The 20320-nt window shown below is 55.9% G+C and overlaps 2 protein-coding genes across 2 annotated transcripts; both read right to left on the reverse strand.

Annotated features, from left to right (window-relative positions):
- Nucleotides 1-2047: 2047 nt before the first annotated feature.
- Lrit2 (leucine rich repeat, Ig-like and transmembrane domains 2) lies at nt 2048-6864 on the reverse strand. Its single transcript, XM_003466149.2, has 3 exons — nt 6709-6864; nt 5661-6442; nt 2048-3690 (listed from the first exon to the last, which is right to left on the reverse strand). Exons 1-3 carry the CDS (start codon nt 6816-6818, stop codon nt 2984-2986), a joined length of 1599 nt encoding a protein of 532 aa, XP_003466197.2. The 5' UTR covers nt 6819-6864; the 3' UTR covers nt 2048-2983.
- A 4904-nt stretch (nt 6865-11768) lies between these two features.
- On the reverse strand, nt 11769-19927 carry Lrit1 (leucine rich repeat, Ig-like and transmembrane domains 1). The gene is made up of 4 exons (XM_003466085.4): nt 19680-19927; nt 16244-16710; nt 14448-14753; nt 11769-12980 (listed from the first exon to the last, which is right to left on the reverse strand). The coding sequence occupies exons 1-4, from the start codon at nt 19799-19801 to the stop codon at nt 12028-12030; spliced, it is 1848 nt and encodes a 615-aa protein (XP_003466133.1). The 5' UTR covers nt 19802-19927; the 3' UTR covers nt 11769-12027.
- Nucleotides 19928-20320: the final 393 nt, after the last annotated feature.

A 20320-nucleotide genomic window follows, 5' to 3' on the forward strand; every position in this document is an offset into this window, starting at 1 on the left:
GGGATTGGGGGTCTAGGCTCAGACCCCAACACTGGGCCTCACTTTTCCCATCCATGCAGGGAGCAAAGTTGCATCCCAGGAGGCTGACGGGAGCTGATATGTGCAGAGCTCTTCCCCGCTGCTCACACCAGCTCGGCGGACAGTCGCTGTCACCTTCTATGAGGTGGCATTTGAGGACGGCTGGCCCTGGCCAGCAAGGGACTCCTGCGGGGCTCTGTCCTGCAGCAGAGCCAGCTGGCAAAGTCTGGGGAGCAAGATCTGGGGAGGCATCACCACCTCTGTATCGTCAGGGACTCTAGCTTTGTTTTGGAACTGGGGTCTCACTACATTGCCCAGGCTGGTCTTGAATTTGTGCATTCAGACAATTCCTCCTGCCTCAGCCTCTCACATAGTTGGTACTATAAGGCCTATAGCACCATACCCAGCTCAGGGGCAGTCCTGCCTGACAATCTGGAAGTTCCCTGGCCATGGCAGGCTGGACAGGGAGTGCGGAGACCATGCTGCTGCAGATCAAGATAGACAGACTGGTGTGCGCACACTGAGTATCCTCTTAGAGACTCAGAGAGACCTAAGCAGGGGCCCTGGAGGGCCTGGCTTCCAGAACGAGGTGCCCTGGTGTCAACCACCAAATCTGATTAATAGAGGAGAGTAGTAATAGGCGGATGCCCAGGACATCAGTGTGACACCATGCAATTGTGGAAATGCAGCTGGCTGAACAGGATCCAGCCCACTCCTTCAGATCACCCCTGCCCAGACACGAGGGCTGAGTCTCATCTGCACCGGGCCCTCGGGGACAGGGCAGCACCAGACAGAAGAAAACAGGAAAAGGGCCACATCTGTCGAGCAAGCTGTGAATAGCAGAGCCCTGGGAGGAGAGGTGGCCTCACTCTCAAAGCGAGTAGCCTGCTGACAAATCCTGTCTCCTGAGTCCAAGGCCCTGGCCGTACAGTTAGGAGACCTGGACTCTCCTCCGAGCACGGCAGCTGGCCCTAAAGTGACAGCATCCTTCAAAGGTGAGATGGAGGATAGAGAGATTGGTGGGAGGGCTGGGGAAGGAGATTAAAGGAATCAAGATGTGTGGAGCACACGTGGCCACTTTTCACAAGAAATGCAAAGCTTATGCACCACAAAGGAACACTACTAAAACAATTTTAAAAAAGAATTTCCCCAAAAGCGTAAATTAAATAGAACCCGAGAGAGACATCTGTGTGGCTATCATGCTGTTCCACGTGCAGAGCCTCCTCTGCTTGCGAAGGGGAAACCTGTAGCTAGTTGAAAATACATAAAAAATGTATTTAAAACTACATGTGGCGCCATATGCCCATAATGCGAGGATTCTGGGGTGCTGAGGCCGGAGGATCACAAACTGAAACCCAGCCAGGGAAACTGAGCCACTTACGGAGACCCTGTCTCAAAATACAAAATAAAGTGTGAGCTGAGGAGGTAGCTCCCTGCAAGCGCCTTGGGTCGGATCCCCCGCACCACAGTAGGTAATAAGCGTTTTAGACTCCTAACTTACCAGCGTCATAGCCTAGCAACACGGGAAGCAGCTGGTTTCTTCACTTTAGCGGCCGCTATATGGAAATACGGACTCAGAAAAATAAACCTGAAAAACACTGTGGGATTCCCAGCTCTCCTGCCCAACCATATCCCCCTTCCCACCCCGGATGTCCGGCTCGCCCAGGACCCTGGCTCTTGCTGCTGGGTTGGCTCCTGCGTGGTGGCCCCTTCCCTCCTCCCGGCCCCTGGCCCAGGTCCGGCTCCCAAGCTCCTCTGCGGGAGCAATCTGAGAATGCGCTCTCAGCCTCCAGGGGGCAGGAGGTCACCTCCTGAAGGCTGCACCGCCCAAGCCCACCCTAGACGCTGTGGGAGGAACCCTCGGAGGCCTAGAAGCACCCTGTATTGCCCCGCCCCAGAGTCCCCTCACAGCTGATCAGTGAACTAACTCTCTGTGTGTCTGCTGCCCGGAATGGGGAAAGAAAATGTGAGATTCACACAGCACGGCGGCCAGAAGATTATAACCAAGGAGACCCTGATGCATGCCGTCTTGAGTTGTTAAAAATTTATTTCCACCACCGGGCATGGTGGTGCACACTTGTAATCCCAGCACTCAGGAGGCTGAGGCAGGAAGATCACTGTGAGATCAAGGCCAGCCTGAACTACAAAAGTGAGGCTTGTGTTTAAAAAATTCTTTTGGGCCAGGGATGTAGCTCAGTGGGGCAGTTCCTGACTGGTAAGCATGAATCCCTAAGTTCGATTCCCAGTACCGAAAAGGAAAAAGAAAAAAAAAAAAGCCCCTTAAAAGTTTTTTTTCCATCATCACTGACCCTAGTGATGGATGAGTGTAGCGGCCTGGTGAGAAAGGTCGGTCCCTGCCCTGCTGCCTCTATTTGATGAGAATAGTGGGAGCAGTGTGTGTCTGTGGCCGTGGGGGTGGAACCCGGGGCCTTTGCACTGAACTCAGCCTTTTTTATTTTCGTGAAGGGCCTCACTAAGTTGCGCAGGCTCAGCTTGAGTTTGCAAGCTTCCTGCCTCAGCCTCCTTGGGCATAATAGTCTCTTTTGAGGGGCACCTCCAGATGGCAATGCTGGGGAAATCACTGAACTCCCAGGCTTAAGCTTCTTCGCCTGTAGACAGGGCATTCACGCTTCCATTTGACAGGACAAGCCATGTCAAATGTATGTCAGTGCCCGTGTAGTCGTGTACCTGGGCTAGGGCCGTGCAAATGCAGATTGCTGCATGGATTCCCTTCCAGTCGAGGTGAGTAGGGAAGCAGTCCGCGGGCTGGGTCGGAGGTCCGTGGGCCTCAGCTCCGGAGGAGAAGGACTGCGGGGGGGCCCCCCCGTGCTGGCGACCTCTGTGCCCTCGGTCTGGCACGCTGCGGGTGCCCAGCAAAGGCGTGCAGTGCTGCCCACGCGTGGACCACAGTGCGAGCGGGGTCTCAGAGCCTGGACACAGCCCCTTCCTCCCCAGGCCTGGCCGGTCAGCTGCGGTCATCGCAGTGCCCCCGCAGGTCCCGGTGGCTGTCCACGCGGTCCCTGAAGGAGCCGTCTTTGCGTGGGGGCCCCGCTGGAGGACACCTGGGGGGTCTCTGGCGGCGAGGGCAGCAGCCCGGACTGCGGCTGCAGGCGCCCTGCGCTGCCCACATGTAGGCGCCCACGGCGGGCAGGGCCAGCAGTAGGGCGCACAGCACCACCGTGGCATGCAGCAGGCGCTTGCGGCCCTCCGGCCCCACGCCCACGCTGCCGGTCACGAAGACCACGCAGGGGCCGCGGCGCGGGCTGCGGCTGCCCGGGCTCAGGCACGCCTCGTACCGGGTGCCAGGGAGCAGGTCCTGCGCCGCGTAGGAGCGCACCCCGGGGCCGAGGTGCACCACCTCCTCCCGGCCGGCCGACTGCGCGGCGATGCGCAGCGTGAAGCCCTGCTCCCGCGGGGCACGGGCCACCGCGAGCCACTCCAGCAGGACCCCGCGCGCCGTGTGCCCGGCCACACGCAGCTCCACGTGGGCCGCGGAGGGAGCAGCGGCTGCAGGCCACCCCCGGGCCGGCCGGACGTGCAGGGAGATGGTCAGGGCGCTGCGGCCCACGGCGTTGGAGGCCACGCAGGTGTAGTTACTGCTGTCCACCTGGCGCGCCGTGGGGATGACCAGCTCGGACAGGACGGCGTCTTCCACAGCAGACGAGGTCAACACTGTGGAAGGAAGAGCAGGACAGCTGCGCGTTTCTGCCGTGGACAGCTGGGAGCTGCCGCCCAGCGGTACCTGAGAGTTATTTGGCAGTGAACGCAGGGCTCTCCCACCAAGCCACATCTCTGGCCCTTTGTAAAGATTTTGAGACAAAGATTCACAAACTCACCAAGTTGTCCAGGCTGAGCTCCAACTTACCAACCTCCTGCCTCAGCCTCCCAGAGTGCTGGGATCCCAGGCATGCACCATCATGCCTACTGCTAACCATTTACTGAGCATATGCCTGACGCCCCAGGCTCACCCAGAAAATCTGTGGAGGATGGATTAGCTAGACTCATGAGTTTAGCTACATGGAGAGGGGCCCAGCAGCACTGATGTGGAACCAGGTGGCCCCTAGGAAGCCTAGCCACCCCCTAGCTTGGTCCTACTCAGCCTATGCCCTGGCTTCCTGTCCATTTCCCACAGTTGAGTGATCCAGCAGTTCTGGGTCCCCAGCGGTGCTCTCCTGCCTCCTAGGCGTGTGGTGCCTCACAGCCTGGAGTCAAGGCCTGGGTTCCTGCGCCTTCAGAAGTGAGTGGTCCTGCGCAAGGAGCCTGCATTCTCCTGGCCTCACCTTCCTCGTCAGCAGACGGGGACCAGAGGGGCGCAGGTTTGGTACTGAGTGCTCGGTACCCATCACTGTTACTTTTGGGAGACTGGATACCACACGGTGACCAGAGTGATCACGGAGCATCTCCAAAGTCGAACTCTGGTACCTGTCCTGGCTTTCAAAGACTACAGCAATAATCCCCACACGTGCCCTCCAGCCAGCAGGGTGTGATCAGAACGGTGGCAGAGGGACACAGTCTGTGAACCAAATGAACTAGTCTTGTTCTGCTCTGAGGTCTGTCAGCATGTGTGACAACCCTCTGGGTGCTGACTGCATTTCCCAAGAGTTACCCTGACATTTCACTTGCCTTCCAAATAGAGGAAGATGCAAGAAACTATAGATATCCTTCCAGATTCAAGCTACTCCTGTGGAGGCCACAGCTGGCTTTGTGATATGCTCAGCCCACTGGGGGCTCCCGAGTATGTGGCTCCAGGAAAAAAGAGAGGTTTAAATCCGTGTTCCTGGCCCAAGGAGATCATTTCCTCCTCCTGAGCCTCAGTATTACAGTTTCAAGCTAATCAACCCTGTAATCCAGCACCTTCGGAAGCTGAGTCAGGGATGGAAAGTTTAACCCCAGCTCCATCGACTTAGTGACTTAGCAAAACTTTGTTTCAAAATAAAAAGTAAAAAAAGAAAAGAGTTGGGGATGTGGTTCAGTACAAAGGTCCTGGGTTCAAATTTTAAGAGTGCAAAACAATACAACACAACAGCAAAAAGTCAAGCTAATAAAGTCTGATAACACAGTGGTAATAAGTGAAAATTCAGTCAATATCTAGGACTTTCCCATCTTTGCTCGATGTTAAGAATTAACTGGAGGTGGAGGAGCTAGCTACTCTTTTGTTCATGTTTTCAGTCACTGACCCAAGAGACGAGGGCTTGGAAATCTTATTTCAAAAAACACCCCAAGCAATTCTGCTATGGCACTTTTAGGAAATCGATAATTCTGATACTGTCTAGAATCTGTTCTAATTGGCATTTGTAGGATTCTAAAATTCATATGTTGCTTTGCATCTAAAAGGGTCTCAGATGATATATTTGTTGATATGCAATTCTATAACATTTAGATGCTATGTTAAAAATCAGCCTCAATATGTATTTAAATATAAATGGCTCAAAGATATCTATATGCAGCCATTTAAAACAGTTTCACTGGTGGAAGCCTCTCTTGGAACCTCTTCTGTTCTGCAGAGTTAATCCTGGCCTGTTCTGATCTTGCCTGCACCTGCCTGTCATGACAGACACATCTGGGACCCTTCCTAGTGAGGCAGAATTACTGCACACCTGTCCGTTCCTCTGGGAGAGACTGAGAGGATGCACACAGCTTACCAGCAAATTCTCTCCACCTGCTCAGGGGGTAGGACCACACAATGGTTGGTGAGGGGTTGCCCTGGGCCACGCACCGTAGGGTCACATTCTGTCCTGCCTCGATGGTGAAATTGGCACTGGGGGTTGAGATCTTTGGCTTCATGCAAACACTGGGCTCGATCTCATGCAAAAGCTGCCCTGCCTTGGAGAGAGGACTGTGGCATATCAGGTAGGTGTTCACCAAGGTGACTGGGAAGCTAATAGACTTGACAAACTGGACGAGCCCCCTTAGTCGGCAGTCACATTCCCAGGGATTGTCGTGCAGCGCCATCACCAGGGTGGAGAGACTCTCTACCCCACACACAGGATGCCGGTGCTTCTGGTAGGTCAGCCAGTTCCCGAAGACACTGCTGGACACAACAGTCAGCCTATTGGAAGACAGGTCAAGGAAGGTGAGGCCCACCAGGAACTGCAGCGCCTGCTCCGGAAGTGCATCGATCCTGTTGCCTTTCAGATCCAAGACCTTCAGGAGAGGGGTGGCGTGGAACGCTGTCCATGGTACTGACCGGAGTTTGTTCCCCTGCAGACGCAGCTCCCTGAGATCCCGCAGCTGGTCCAGGGCTCCTGGATGGATCACGGTGACGTTGCTGAAGTTGAGCCAAAGGTATTGCACGATGCTCATGTTGCTGAAAGAGCCCCGGGAGACTTCAAATAAGGGGGAGTTTTCGATTCGCACTTGCTTGAACTCTTCAGGAAGGTTGCCTGGAATGTTTCCCGAAGAGATAGAGGTGCATGACAGAGTCCTGTGCAAAAAACCAGAACAGCTTTAAGAGGAACATCGAGAAACTGGGAAATAGTACTCAGCGGACCCTGATGGGACTTAGAAAAATATTTATTTGAAATAAAAGAGACCAATTTAGATAAAAAGTTCACCAAAGTGCAACTCCAATTAAAATGGGTCTCTTGGAAATTTTGCTGATTTCCTGCCAATTCTAAGCCTTTGCCCACTCTGTGCAGCCCTGAGCAACCTCCACGCCCGCGAAGCCCATGTCTTGCCAGCACTGCACACCTGCCGACACTCTCCTGTGAGCAGGTGCATCCGGGCACACAGGAAGCCTGAGATGCACGCGTTTCCAGAAATTCCAGAACTAGAAGCAAATACCGAAAAGCTGCAGCCATATTTCTGTGTAAGGAATCCTGTGTGTTTTTAATCACTTCCCCCAGCTTCCCAGTGGCAAATCCTATTACGGGTAATCCACGGTGATCCGTGGTCATGTAGGTCAGCACAGCCAAAGCCCCTGGATACTCTGGGGTCTGTTACAGCACAGATCACAGGTTCAGGCAGAGAGAGCTACGTGTCTCAACTAAGCCAGAAAAGCCACCCATTGTCTGGCTCTTGAGTCCGGAGAGCAAACTCTAAGTCAGACACCCAAACTCTTCTCTGATCGCCTTGCCAAGGAAACTGGGACCGGGAAGCTAGTGCTTTTCCAAGCACCCAGCAGAGGATTTGACCAGAGTCCATCTAATACCTCGTCACTCACCATCGGTTTCCCAAACCAGAATTTTCAACCATTTTCTCCAAGTGAAAGAAGATGGTCTAACTCTGGTCGTTCCCATCATGGCTGCTCTCCCCAGAACCCTGGAGGGTTATACCTTCACAGCATGCCAACAATAGCATCTTCATCTTTGGGGCCAGACATAGAGAAACATCACAGTACAGCTGCAAATACAATCGGCATTTTCTGATAAAATCCAACCCGTGTCATTTTCTTGGACTTTTCCTGAATGCCATGTATTTTGCTTTGCACCAAATGAGATACTTACTTTTTAAAATGGTATGCACATGCTTTGTGGTGCTTTCTCTGTAAACTTCACTTGCTCGACACGTAGTCTTTGCTCATGCACTCTGGCCAGACATTTTTGAGGTGCAAGAAATGAAGTGGTGGGCGACACTGTTACGGACCTGGCACCCTGCAGGCGGCTTTGTTGCTTATGCTCCTGAGTTTGAGGTTTTTGCAGTGTGTTCAATGTCTGTAAGTCTAAGTTTCTCTTCTGCAGAGTGAGTGTTTTAATGAATAACCGTGTTCCTAGGAAATGTTACACTATGTAAAATAAAGCACCGAGGTGTAGACGTTGCCTGGTAATTCACTTTGCATAGCAACAGAGACTTGAAGAACAGAATTACCCACTTTCCAGCCAATAGAGACACTTTCACATGCACACTGAAATACAGGGGTTTCCTTTAAGACTCACGAGAACCCTACAAAAAGCCTCAGCAACAACAAAAAAAGAATCCGCTTAGCGGCTAACCAGTGGGAAGGAAATAGGTCGCCAGCTAAGCTGATTTCATCCCAGGTTTCTGCTCAGCACCAGATATATTTGCCAGCATTCCCAGGCTCACCCTCCCGTCTGGGTGGGTCTCTAGCATAGACACAGCTCTGTGGGCACAAAGTTTAGGGTGGGCGTGAAATGCACTGCCTGGATCTCCTTTCAAGAGATGAATTGATGCTCAGCTGTAGTGGTGCTTGTCTGAGGTTGTGGCCTTCCCTAAGCACCCCGTACTTGGGGCTGAGATGGTGAGGCTTTAGAGATGGCCAGTCTGGTACAACGGGGGCACGATGACTGTCAGTTCACTCTTCACATCTGCCAAGCCTTTATCAGGCTTGTCACGGAAATATGTGAGCCAGCTTGTGGGTGTCCAAACCACTAGCAAAGGCCTTTCTCCCCTCTTATCTCATAATGTAAAAACCTAAAGAATCTTCTTCCTTTCCTATAATTTCTTCTCTTGCCATTCCACGTTCATCTTTTCACATCATCCCAGCTCCATGAACCTTCCCGACGGTGGCTGAGGACTTGGGTAAAGCACCCAGCTGGCACGTGGTCTCTGGAGTCCCTGGGGCCCCGTCTCTGGCCCTCCTCCCCTCCTGACTTCTCTGGTTTTCTTGTTTGGGGTAGGGGTGCAGGGAGCAGCTGTGTTGGGAGTTAAAGCTGGGGACTAACGACAAATAAAGCTGGCCTGGGTTGTGCAGTCAGCTTAGGTCACTTGTAGTTATGTGGACTCACCAAACTCAAGAAACACTGGCAACAAAAGGGATTTGTGACTATTTCAAGGCCATCTCCTCTCCTGCGGGAACTCAGCTCTCAGAGTTGTTGATAGAGACAAAGCCATGGGAGAAGGCTTATTCTGTGCATATGAAAAAGGTATCAGCAGCTGCCGGAGGCAGTTCTCTGGCTTGTCCGAAAAGACCCTTAACAGGAGATCGCCCTTTGTTTTCAGTTGGAAAACGCCTCTGCATCCCAAGCATCAGCCAAACTTTGAGAGTCTAGAGACCTGGACAACCTGTCAGGGACCAGACATTGTCCATTTTTCTCCTTTCCACGTCCTCCTTCTGCTGCTGGCCATGTGAGGTGGCTCAGGGTGCACCTGCATAGGTACAATGAAGACCACGTTTTCAAGCACCCTGAACTGCGCAGGGCGGGGACCCCGTGTCCTGGGTGCCGAACGGTTAGAGAAAACATCCCCACAGCTAGAGGAAACTGTGGGTGCCCAGGTGGTGAGGCCTCCACTGTCCTGAATCCTTGAGTGAACACATGAAGCTCTGCGACACTCCACAGGCTCACTGAAGCAGACTCGGTGAGAGCAGCGATCGAGCATCGTGTGTGAAGCCTAAGCCCACCCTGTCCTGCCTGCGATGCCCCTGCAACTCAATAAACATACTCAAGTGTTTACCATTCATGTTGGTCTTTACCAGACTTCAAGATAGTTAAACCCAAAATCTTCAGCTCTGGTCTTGAACAAACCGTTCCCTGAATCCTGTGCTTGGACACCAGGACACCTGCTGTCTGCCCTTGTGAACCTGGAAACTGAGATGGCAGCTGCAGATGAGGGACACTGGACATGTCTTCTGCCAGGTCAAGAGGAAAGAAACCACACGGCTGTCAGGAAGAGACACAACGAGTGTGCTGTGATTCCATCCAAGCCCAAAGGAGGCTCTGGAGGCCACATGTCTTGGGACCACAGCACTGGATACAGCACTGCAGGACCCGAAATTCCTTGTGCAGGACATACAGGATCATTCCGACTCCCACAACCAGACATACACCAGAAGATGAATATATAAACCAGACACCGTTTATTCTTACCGTGGGAATTTTTAACTGATTTAAATATTCATGAGCACAATCCAGACTGATTCTTTCTTACAGGAGAAACATGAAGTGAAGATTAACAGCTGAGGACGGGGAGGCTGACCATTCTGGGACTCATGACCGTCTGGGCCACAAGGATAAAAGTTATCAGATAAAGCCCTAATGAGTCACTGGAAAGTTTGAAGTCTCTTTCTCTGTCTCTCTGTCTGTCTCTGTCTGTCTGTCTCTGTCTCTGTCTCTTTCTGTCTGTCTCTGTCTGTCTGCTCTCTATCTCTCTGTTTGTCTCTGTCTGTCTCTGTCTGCTATCTCTCTCTGTCTCTGTCTGTCTCTGTCTCTTTCTGTCTGTCTCTGTCTGTATGCTATCTCTCTCTGTCTGTCTGTCTCTGTCTCTCTGCCTGTCTCTGTCTGTCTCTGTCTCTCTGTCTGTCTCTTTTTGTCTCTGTCTGTCTCTGCCTGTCTCTGTCTCTTTCTGTCTCTATTCTCTGTTTCTTTCTGTCTCTCTGTCTCTCCCTCTTCCTCTCACTCTCTACTTCTGACTTTCAGTTTTCTAACTTTCCTTCAAACAATTTAGTACAACTAGGTGGATATTAGTTGTCATTTGGTCAATCACCTTTCAATCTTGGGTGACTCCAATAATCATTTAAATAACATATTGATTATTTCAACAAGTGGCTATTTTCATCCATTTGTGACTGCATTTGTTCTAATTCAGCAGTAGGGAGCTGTCTGTCACTCCTACTGACCAAACAATCTGGAATGAGTCCTTAAGACACAGTAAAAAACCTACACAAATCTAGACCAAGGCTGACAAAGCGCAGGCTGCGGGTCAGACCCGGTCACTGTTTTCACAGACAGCTTTTTACTGGAATGGGTCTGTGCCACTAACGACACACCCTCTGTGCCTGCTTCTTGCCCTCCATCAGCAGAGCTGAGAAGCAGCGACTGACATGAGACTCTTTACGGTCTGGTTTCTTTAAAGAAAACATCTGCAGACCACAGATGGAGACAGGTAATGCTTCTTGCCTAGAAAACGCTCAGCATGAAGTGGAGTCTCTTATATGATGAGAAAAAAATTCCCACGGGCCACTTGCTGTCCCCAAATGTCTTCACTTGTTACCCAAAGGCTGGACAGCAGGCACCCTGGGTGCTGCCCTTGCTGGAGGCACCTGCTGAGAACCCTCTCCTGAGCTCAGCACTCCCCTAGCTTTAGGCAGCCCTGAACAGGAAGCCAGGAAGCCTGAAAGACTCTCTCAATGGCAGGTAAGTTTCAGTAAGAGTCACTATGGACAGGAGTGAGTGGGCCCCAGATGGCACGGGACGTGATGGTGTCCTCTGCTATTAAGAGGCTCTCAGATGTCTCCGGCAGGACATGCTGGGGACAGATAAAACGGTGGCCCCTCTGATATCACCCAGTCTCCAGAGTTTATCAGACTGAATTATCATCCGTGGCCAGATTATCACTCAGCAAACGCTACAGCTCAGTGAGGGCACAGTGTGGGTGCCCAGAGCGGGTGTGTGGCAGAGGAAGTGACTCCAATGTGGCTCACACACATGCTGCACGTGCAAGGGCCCAGGACTTAGCTTCAGAGTCCTAAGACACAGACGGGGAGCAGAAGACCGTCGGTGGATTCCGGAGCTGTCACTGCTCGGTGGGTGATGTAGCAAACATGAACCTGCTCGGCAAATATTTCAGCTCGTCACCACCTCCAAGGAGGAGTGTCCTTACTCACCTTGTGTGAGCTGGGTTTGGCCACGAGACTTGCTTTGGCAGACAGAATACGGGCAGAAGCTGCCAGGTGCCAATATCCGGTAAGGATCTAAGAGGCATCACATTGCAATTTGGCTCCTTTCTCTGATGTTATCTGACCTTGTCCTGCAAGAGGCCTGCCCCAGATGGCCACTGCTACTCTCCAACCTGGCTCACAATGGGACACCCAGCGAAGAGCCACTCCAGTCAGCCTAACACCCACTGGTGTGAAAGTAAGTGTAACCACAGAGCTTTTGCTTTTATTTGTTACACAGCAAAACTGACCGACACACATACATTGCTTAACCTCCTGTTTCTCCTCCAGGAAAAGGGAGGAAAAAGTGGTGCCTTTTACAAATGGTTGTTATAGGTCACACGAGTTAAGATAAAGAGCGAAGAACACCTCCAGGAACCCAGGAAGCATTTTGTAAGCCTCAGCAGTTGGTGGCGGGACTGTGGGTCCCAGCCATCCGGGCGCAGCGGCTGGTGGCATCAGCAAAAGTACTCATTGATGCGCCTGCCCGCCTGCGAGTCCAGGCTGGAGCGCGCAGAGAGAAGCCTGTCGGCCTCCCCACTGAGGCTCTGCCGCGACAGCGTCTCGGAGCCGTCTTCCCCGCGAGCCAGCCTCTCCAGGTGCACGTAGGAGCCCGCCGCCTCCCCGGAGCCCCGCGCGCGGCACTTGTGGCAGCGCCTGCGCAGCGCCCCACAGCACACGAGCAGCGTGGGCGGCAGGGCGATGGTGGCCGCCACGCTGATCACCACCACGTTGATGAGCCGCTGGGTGTCCTCGGCGTCCACCACCGCGTCGGTGGAGAAGATGACGCACTGCTCCTTGCGCGGCGTCTGGCCCCGCGCGCACACGCACGCCACGTACTTGGTCTTGGGCACCAGCCCCTGGATGGTGGCGCTGGTCACGCCTGGCTGCACGGTCACCCGCTGCATGTCATGCTGCCCGAAGACGGTGTAAAGGACGCTGAAGGCGGTTGCGTTCCCAGCCTGGGGCGCCTTCCACACCAGGGACACGCTGTCGTAGGTGTCCCCCACCACCTTAAGCGACCTCACCACGTGCGCCTCCTGCCCATCCTGCAGCTCGCTGAGTGCGTCCACCTGGAGGTGCTGCAGGTCCAGCTCGCCCTTTGTGCGGGGTGCAGAGGGCCCCGCGGCCAGCACGGCGGGCTCCGGTGCATGGGCCACATGCCTGGCCACCAGTTTGTTGTTGTATGCGGCCGCCTCTCCCTCGACGCCTGTCCTTGTCCACCGCTCCCCTGGGCTTGCGCTGTCCTCTGTGGGAGTCTGGGGTTCAGTGACAATCACAGAGATGAGCGTCTCCGAGGCCCCCAGGAAGTTCTTGGCCTGGCAGACATAGTCTCCGGCATCGAAGTGTGACACGGCGGGCAGGTCCAGGAGAGTCCAGCTTGAGCCGTCGCTGGAGATTTCCTGGTGCACTGGGAGGGGAGAAGAGGCAGATGGGGTGTGAATGCACCACCGGGCTCTCGGTCTCTTTCAGAGCCAGTTCGAGGTCCCTGAGTGGCCCATTTGGTACCGGTACCGGGTACCCTGTGACACTGGCCAGCAGAGGGCTTTCAACATTCAGTGCCCAGGTCTTCACCTTGACAGCTTATAACCCTGGCTCAGACCAGCTGAGGGGGTCAAGAGGACACGGGGTCCACTTTGGAGGAGCCCGTGGAGCTCCAGGCTGAGGGGGAGCTTATTGAGCAAACTGCCTCCTAATAGGGGTGATCAAACAATTGGGGTGCACGTTTATACTTTTAAATCCTAGGATAGCTGTGCTCCGTGGCACTGTCTAGTCGATGAGATTTATCGGAGGCACGATTATCAAGAACTGAAAAATCTTATTACAGCGAGAGGCACATTGAGAACAATGGGGTGCAAGTATTTGAAGCGAAGGGGGTTAGAGCACTGGGGAATGAACAGCAACTGTCACGGTTAGAGTTTGGGTGTTCATAGTGCTTTCTGATCACATCCCACGCCTCTGAGATGTTTGAAGCATGCTCTTTGGGGGCCTGGGGTTTGGCAGCGGTGAGCCCTGCAGAGGCCTCCCAGAAGCAATCGGGGTGAACCTGAACTCGAGGCCCCGCCAGAGGCCCCTGCTCACCTCGGCTGCCTTGCTCGGAGCACCCTAGCCTCACACGGGCGGCTTCCTGGGCCCTTTTGTTTCTAGCTTGATTTCAGAGCCACTGTTGAGGGCGACCTTAGCTAGCCTAGCGAGAGGAAGTCCCAGGAGTGGGAGGCAGGGGAGGATTCGAGGGTCTCCAGTTTGGTGTTATGAAATCCACCACCCTCTCTCTGCCTGAGGCTGACCGTGTGACGCCTGCCCATGAACGCCCCCATGACAGACCTGGGTTGTCTGTCCACACAGCCTCCCCGAAATACCACCCCCTTGGGAACTACCAGAGTGGTGCTGGGATCTGCCTCTGCGCGCTGTGCAGTGTCGCCCAGGCGTGCAGCCTCCCAGAGCCTCTGCTCCCTCAGGTGCAAAAACAAGGGTACCCAGGCCACCCCGAGACATGACGGGCAGGAATGAAAGCCCGCAGGAAGAGCCCAACTGTGGTCACCCATGTCCCCGGTTTTTTCTGCTGACACTGGCTTAATATGTGCAACTGGGTTCAGTGCAGTAACAGTATCTGCTACCAAAAGGTCAGCTTTGTATTCCTCCCGTGATGACCTGAGTCTCTGACACAGGCTGGCCGCACGTGACAGCACAGGTGGAAGCCAGCTTCGGTGTTAAACCCCGTCGCCAGGCTCAGGCCCTGGACAGATGCGCTCAGCTCCGGTCAGGCAGATGGGCACCAGCCCAGCAGGGCTCCCCCGGTCTTGCCCACTTCCCTGCTGTGATGCCGACCCGCAGGCCCCAGTCCTGGGCTTAGGGAGAGGCCCTATCAGTCACCCACCTGTGCCATTGAGTGGGCGCCCACTGGCCCTTCTCCAGCTCATCTCAGGCCCAGGGACCCCGGTGGCTCCACAACGCAGCAGTACGGAGCCGCCCAGAGGGGACCTGATGCTGGTCATCCCTGGACGGAGCTCTGGCCCTTGGCACTTCCTCAGCTCCAGCTGGCTAAAGGCCACTCCGGCCAGGTTGCGTGGGCTGGCGCACCTCAGTGTGGCCTCGATGAAGACCAAGTTGGGGGCCCAGCCGTCCAGGAGATGGACCAGGTCGTAGAGTCGGCAGTCGCAGGCCCAGGGGTTGTCCTGCAGCCCTGCAGGAGACAGAAGGCCAGAAGTGGCCCGAGATACCCGGATCCCCAGGCCCGGCCCTCTGTGCCCTCAGTGAGGAGAGGGGAACTTCTCAGCCCAGAGTGGGCAGAACTGGCCTCCAGGCCTGGCTCCTGCCTTGACAACCGCATGACGATACACCTCATCCTCATCCTACAAGATGGCATTACTTCCCCATAGGATTGCTGTGTCAAGGTCCACCCTGAGCGTGAGGCAGGCCACACAGTGTGCCAGCGAAACTGGCGATTATGTCTGCCGCCCCTAAACTAAGCCTTTCAAGAGTCTGTCCGGGAAGACTTTTTGCAATATCATCAATATCTCAAAACACTTTCTAAAAATGCTTCCCTTGATCCCTGTCCTCCCAGGATGTGTCACTTTCCATGCCGGATCTCCCCAGCAGTGACAGTCCTGACTCTGATCTGTTTTTCTTTGACCTAGCCTCAAGTGGTACAAGGCGGAGTAAGAGGCTGGGACATCAGATTCCTTGACTGGCCCGGTCCTTTTTACGCCAGGGTTGGGCATTCTTAAAGAACTGGAAGCTCATCTCTGCGCAGCCCCTGACCCCCTCTCTTCCCCCGTAGCACCAAAGGGGTTAACAAAATAGCGGAACTATTCCAAAGGCCACTGGAGGAGGAATGGGTAAAAAATCTATACTAGAATTATAGAATATGGTGTAGCCGTTCTTAAAAGGCAACCCTGTTCTATCTGTAGTAATTCAGCAGATTTCCAAGATTATGATTGGATGAGAAAGATAGTGTTGATTAATATACATAATGAAATTTTTTATAAAAAATAACCTTAACGTGTGCCTCTGCTTGTGCTTATGGGCGCACTTGTGTGCACCACTCTGTGTGTGTGTGTGTGTGTGTGTATCTGTGTGCCTGAGTACTGTAAACAGTTAATTTGTAACAAATGTGATGAGAGCCTATCTTTCGGGGAGCGAGCCAGGGGCTTAGAGTAGCAAGAGGAGACAGTGGTCATTGGTCTTTTCTGCGAGGTCTCAAACGTCTACACGTTTTCACCTCTGAGCTGGACAATCAAGTCGACTATCTGGGTCTGCGGGCAAGTCCCACAGGCAGGACCTTGGGGGGAAAGGGGTCCTGGCTCCCCTACTCAGCCTTGGCTGGGTTAGAGACGAGGGTCCGGAAGAGAGAGGCTGGTGGGTTCCAGGGCCGACCCATGCAGGCCTAAGCTGGGACACTGAGTCCCAGGGAGTCGCGGGCTGGTGCCAGAGGACAGAAACCTCTTGGGTCTCACTTCCTTGAACCCAGCACTGTGAACGGGGCAGAGTCCGCCTTGGGGTTGGAGCCCCCAGCACTCGCCTTGCAGGACCCGTCCCTCTGCACCCAACCTGCGGAGGCGGGTATGGTTTCTGCTCTCCAGCTAAGGAACAAGACCCAAAGTGGCTCTGAGCTTGGCCAAGACCCGGGCTCACCCGGAGGCTCCAGGTGCAGCCCTCCTGGCCACCTCTTACCTAGGACCAGCCTGGCGTGGAGGCCGGGCAGGAAGGGCCCGCTCTTCAGCTGCGCCCAGGCAAGCAGCAGCTCCTGCGGCAGCCTCAGCAGCTGGTTGCTGGAGAGGTCCAGGAAGGTGAGGTTGCCCAGGAAGCGCGCGGCCTCGGCGGGCACGGCGGCCAGGCGGTTGGCCTGCAGGTCCAGCAGCCGCAGCTGGGGGGCATCCCGGAGCGCAGCCCAGGGGAAGGCAGCCAGGCGGTTCCCCGGCAGCCGGAGCTCGCGCAGGCGCCGCAGGCCGCGCAGCAGGAGCGCGCTGAGCTCGCCCAGCGCGTTGTAGGGCAGCCAGAGCTGCTCCAGGCGGCCCAGCGCGCGGAAAGCCTCGGCGGGCAGCCTGCGCACGGCCGTGCGCTCCAGGCGTAGGCGGCGCGTGTCCGCGGGCAGGGCCACGGGCGGCAGGGTCATGTCGGGGTCGCTGCACACCACCGTCCTGGACGGGCACAGAAACATGGGGGGGTCTGAGGCCGGGCCCTGCAGGCGGGGCTCCTCCACGCCTCCCTTGGGGCCCGCGGTGCGGCCTCATCCAGAGCCCCAGAATGGGCACCCAGGGTGGTGGGCTCCCCGAGACGGCTGGGCAGCTGCCCCCGGGGTGCCCTGGGGAGGCTCCCTCTGGGAGCGACCTTGGGGCCTTGGGCCGGCCTGGAAGCTGAGCAGTGTCCTTCCTTCCCGGCCAGCAAAGGGGCTCCCTGCCCAGGTGCGCAGCTCATGCAGCTGGTGAGGTGCACCTCGGCCGGCCTGCGTGGCCCGTTAGACTTTCCTTCAGCCCTCATAGCTCCTTTCTTTTAATCAGTAAATGTTCGTGACATATAATAATGACATTCATGGCCGCAGGTAGCTGGGCGGCACAGCGCCTGCCTGGCAAGCACGAGGTCCTGAGTTCGAGTCCTGGTACCAAAACCAAAACCAAAAACCTGACCCATAATAATTAATTCATTGGGAAGAGGATATTTTACACTTGCCCTTCCTTGCTGGATTTTTAAACAGTATTTATCAAGGGCACTAAAGTCAGCAGTGCCGCAGGTCTCTTCTGGCCCCAAAGCCACCGAAGGGTCGCAGTGTCCGCAGCGGGCTGTGCCACACCGAAGCTGGGCCCACGGCAGGCCTCTGCCCACCGGCTGTGCGTGCTGACATCTCTCAAGTAACCTCTTGTCCTGGGTTTCCCTGTGACGTGGATGCCACCTTGTCGCCCCGTTAGGGGCAACTTTGCTCTTGCACAGGCCCAGCGGGCTGCTCATACCACTCCCTGCCCAGCGCTTCAGGTTGATGCCCCCATCTGTCTCAGGCTGGGCAGATCAGGGTCGAAGCACTGGCTCCCTCCATCACCCCACCGGCCTGTGGCTCCACACACCTGCATCTATAGTGTCTGGTCTAAAGCCCAGCACAGAGTCACAGGGACCTGTCCTGTCCCCAGAAGCCTGTGAGGCAGGATAGTGTTCCGCCATGGGACAGCAGCACACTCCCAAGGGTGGGGTGGGGCAGGAACCATTACCCAAAGATGGAGACCATGGAGGCCTGGACCTCAGGCAGAGCAGTTTCGTCTGCACGGCTTCTCTGCCCAGCCGAGGGTGGACATAAAGGGTTACTCGCTGTGGTGTCCGGGTATTGTCACATCGGTGCACCCCAACAGTAAGCCTTGCAAGCCAGCAGCTGCGGTGACCCCACACAGACACAAACACACCCTGCTCGGAGTGCCAGGCTGGCCTTGCTCCTCCTCCCCGTTCAGGGCGCCTCAGAAGACACAAATCTTCCAGCCACTCATGACCCCCCAGTAAAGAAAGACTCCTACTAAGCGGGGAGCCAGGGGAAGAGCACAGAAGCCTCAGCCTCGGGCCATGACGGCTCCTCTCGGCCTCAGTCTGTAGGGGTGATGAGCTCATAGGTCAGGGTGTCTGCAGCCTGGAGGTGGGGTTCAGGGAGGGGGGAAGCCAGTAGGAAAATCCGTTGTGGGCTGCAGGGAAAGCGGTCATGGCAGAAAGAACCCACCCCAAGCCCCACACAGCTCCAGATGGGACCAACTGGGCACAGAATGCACTGGGGGCCCGGACTGGGCCCTCGAAGCAACCCCAGGGTCCCTGGGGATAGACTGAAGGGTGGCCAGGTGGGGCTCTGGGACAGCCTTCGAGAGCCTGGGCTGGGGATGAGGAAGGCTCTGAGGTTGAAATAGGGCAGCCTGGGCACAGGCCGTGCCCCTGGCCCTTGGAGACCTCCAGGTCCCTGCAGCCCAGCCTGCATAGGATGCTCCACATCCGCTCAGAGACCATCCAGCAGGTGGGCCTGCTGTAAGGGCTCCACTTGAGAGAGGGGACGGCCACACCTGACACTGAGGTCCCCCAACACCATCCTTGCATTTCAGTTTCGTCCAAAGGCTAACTGCTGCCTGCAGCCCCCGACAGGAAGGGTTAATTCACAGACCACTTCCATCTCTGACCCTGTGATGCTGTGTGACCCGAGGCCAGCGCTCTCTGTGGGTGGAGACGACCACATGGTCCTTGGTAGTGGGCTTTTTCTTAGCCCACTCAAGGCCCCACCTGGGTACCTTTGGTGAGAGGACCCTCGCCCCCTCCACCGGAGTTAGCACATGGGACACCAGCTCTGCTGGACCCCAGATGGTGCCATATGAGGTGTCCTGTCTTCAGATTCCTCCCTGTTCCCCGCCTCCACACCCCGCCAATCAGCCCAGCAACCACTGGCAGGATCACTGAAAAGGTGGCTCTGGCCTGATTACTCCCCTGGGCCCCGGAACCCGTCTAGGCAGGAAGGAAGGCTGGGCAGATGGCAGGAGAGACCGTGGCCAGCGGCTGAGCAGAAAACGCCAGATCCTCAGCTGGGGAGTTGGAGGAAAAGTGGTTTGGGGGCAGCGGAGGAGCAGGGGTGGGCAAAGCAAGTGCCCTGCGGAAGGCACCCAGGAAGGGGCAGGGGAGGGTGGGGCTGCCCTGGGCGGGAGGGTGCTCCAGGGGCTGCCCAAGGAGACCCACAGGCGGGCGAGAGGGGAGACAGGTGGCCTCAACATGGGTGGGGTGGCGAGAAGCCCGAAAGGGACTGGGGGTCAAGGAGGCAGCTGTGAGACTGGGGCAGGAGCCGGGGAGCCCAGAGGGAGATGAACAGAGGGAAGCTAGGCGGGGAAGGGAAGGGTGAGCATTGAAGAGGGACCCCTTCCATCAGGAGCCAGAGGGGTGCAGGCAGGACTTCTGGGGACACCTGTGCCTCCACATGTGTAAAGGACCCAGCACCTGCTGGCCAAAGCAGCCACCTGGTTTCCAGGGAGCCAGAGTTCTCTCCCAGCCTCGGGCTAAGGAGCCTGCTTCCCTGGGGGCCCTGGGGAGCAGCCGCTGGGGACCTTACGCCTCCTGTGCCACCCGCACCTCACAACCACACCCCACACCGAGGAGGGGACCCTACCTGGCCTTGCTGCCGTCACCCAGGATGTGGAGGCTGCAGCTGCACTGAGAGGGGCAGGAGCCCCCAGCCTGGTGGGGCCCCCCGAGGGCCAGGAGCCAGAGCATGCCCAGGGCCACCCACATGACTCCCGGCTCCTCGCCGGCCCGGGAAGGGGCCTGTCTCCAGACTGCTCCGTCCTGCCGGCCCAGCAAACACAGCAGCTGCCCACTTGCTCACCAACCACTGCCCAGCATCCCTGCCCGAGGCCATCAGATAAACAGGAGACAGGCTAGGGATTAGAGAGAAGAGCCCCAGCCACTGCTCTCAGCAGCTTAGAGCTGGCTTCCAGGATGGCTGGGCCTGAGGGAGGGGTAGAGACACTTCCAGAGCTCCCCGGGGTGTCCAGCTGGCAAAGAGGAAGGCTGAACTCTGGCCTCAACTATGGGCCTGGGGCATCGCAGCTCTTGCAAGCAGAAAACCCTCAGTTTGTGGGTTCTCACGGGGCCTTCTCGGAAGGAGCCGCTGCTGTCTCAGGGGTGTCCTCAAAGATGCCTGCCCTGGATGCCCCCCTACAGCTGTCCTCAGGGCAAGCCATGGCCTCGCTAAAACACCTCGTGGACACCCATTCTTCCAAGGAGGGGGTGACTACTGTGGGACAGAGA

Source organism: Cavia porcellus, unplaced genomic scaffold, assembly GCF_034190915.1.
Source record: "Cavia porcellus strain 051 isolate PalLab524CR breed Dunkin Hartley unplaced genomic scaffold, mCavPor4.1 scaffold_23, whole genome shotgun sequence".
Lineage (NCBI taxonomy): Eukaryota > Metazoa > Chordata > Mammalia > Rodentia > Caviidae > Cavia > Cavia porcellus.

What these genes read in the sequence shown, in the direction of transcription:
- Lrit1 (XM_003466085.4), bottom strand. Translation starts at nt 19,801, where the DNA reads ATGTGGGTGGCCCTGGGCATGCTCTGGCTCCTGGCCCTCGGGGGGCCC. An exon ending in GGTGACGGCAGCAAGGCCAG is followed by an intron (nt 16,711 to 19,679) that starts GTAGGGTCCCCT and finishes GTGCCCGTCCAG; the next exon opens with GACGGTGGTGTGCAGCGACC. An exon ending in CCACGCCAGGCTGGTCCTAG is followed by an intron (nt 14,754 to 16,243) that starts GTAAGAGGTGGC and finishes TGTCTCCTGCAG; the next exon opens with GGCTGCAGGACAACCCCTGG.
- Lrit2 (XM_003466149.2), bottom strand. Translation starts at nt 6,818, where the DNA reads ATGGCTGCAGCTTTTCGGTATTTGCTTCTAGTTCTGGAATTTCTGGAA. An exon ending in TCACAGGAGAGTGTCGGCAG is followed by an intron (nt 6,443 to 6,708) that starts GTGTGCAGTGCT and finishes TTTTTTGCACAG; the next exon opens with GACTCTGTCATGCACCTCTA. An exon ending in CAGGTGGAGAGAATTTGCTG is followed by an intron (nt 3,691 to 5,660) that starts GTAAGCTGTGTG and finishes TTCCTTCCACAG; the next exon opens with TGTTGACCTCGTCTGCTGTG.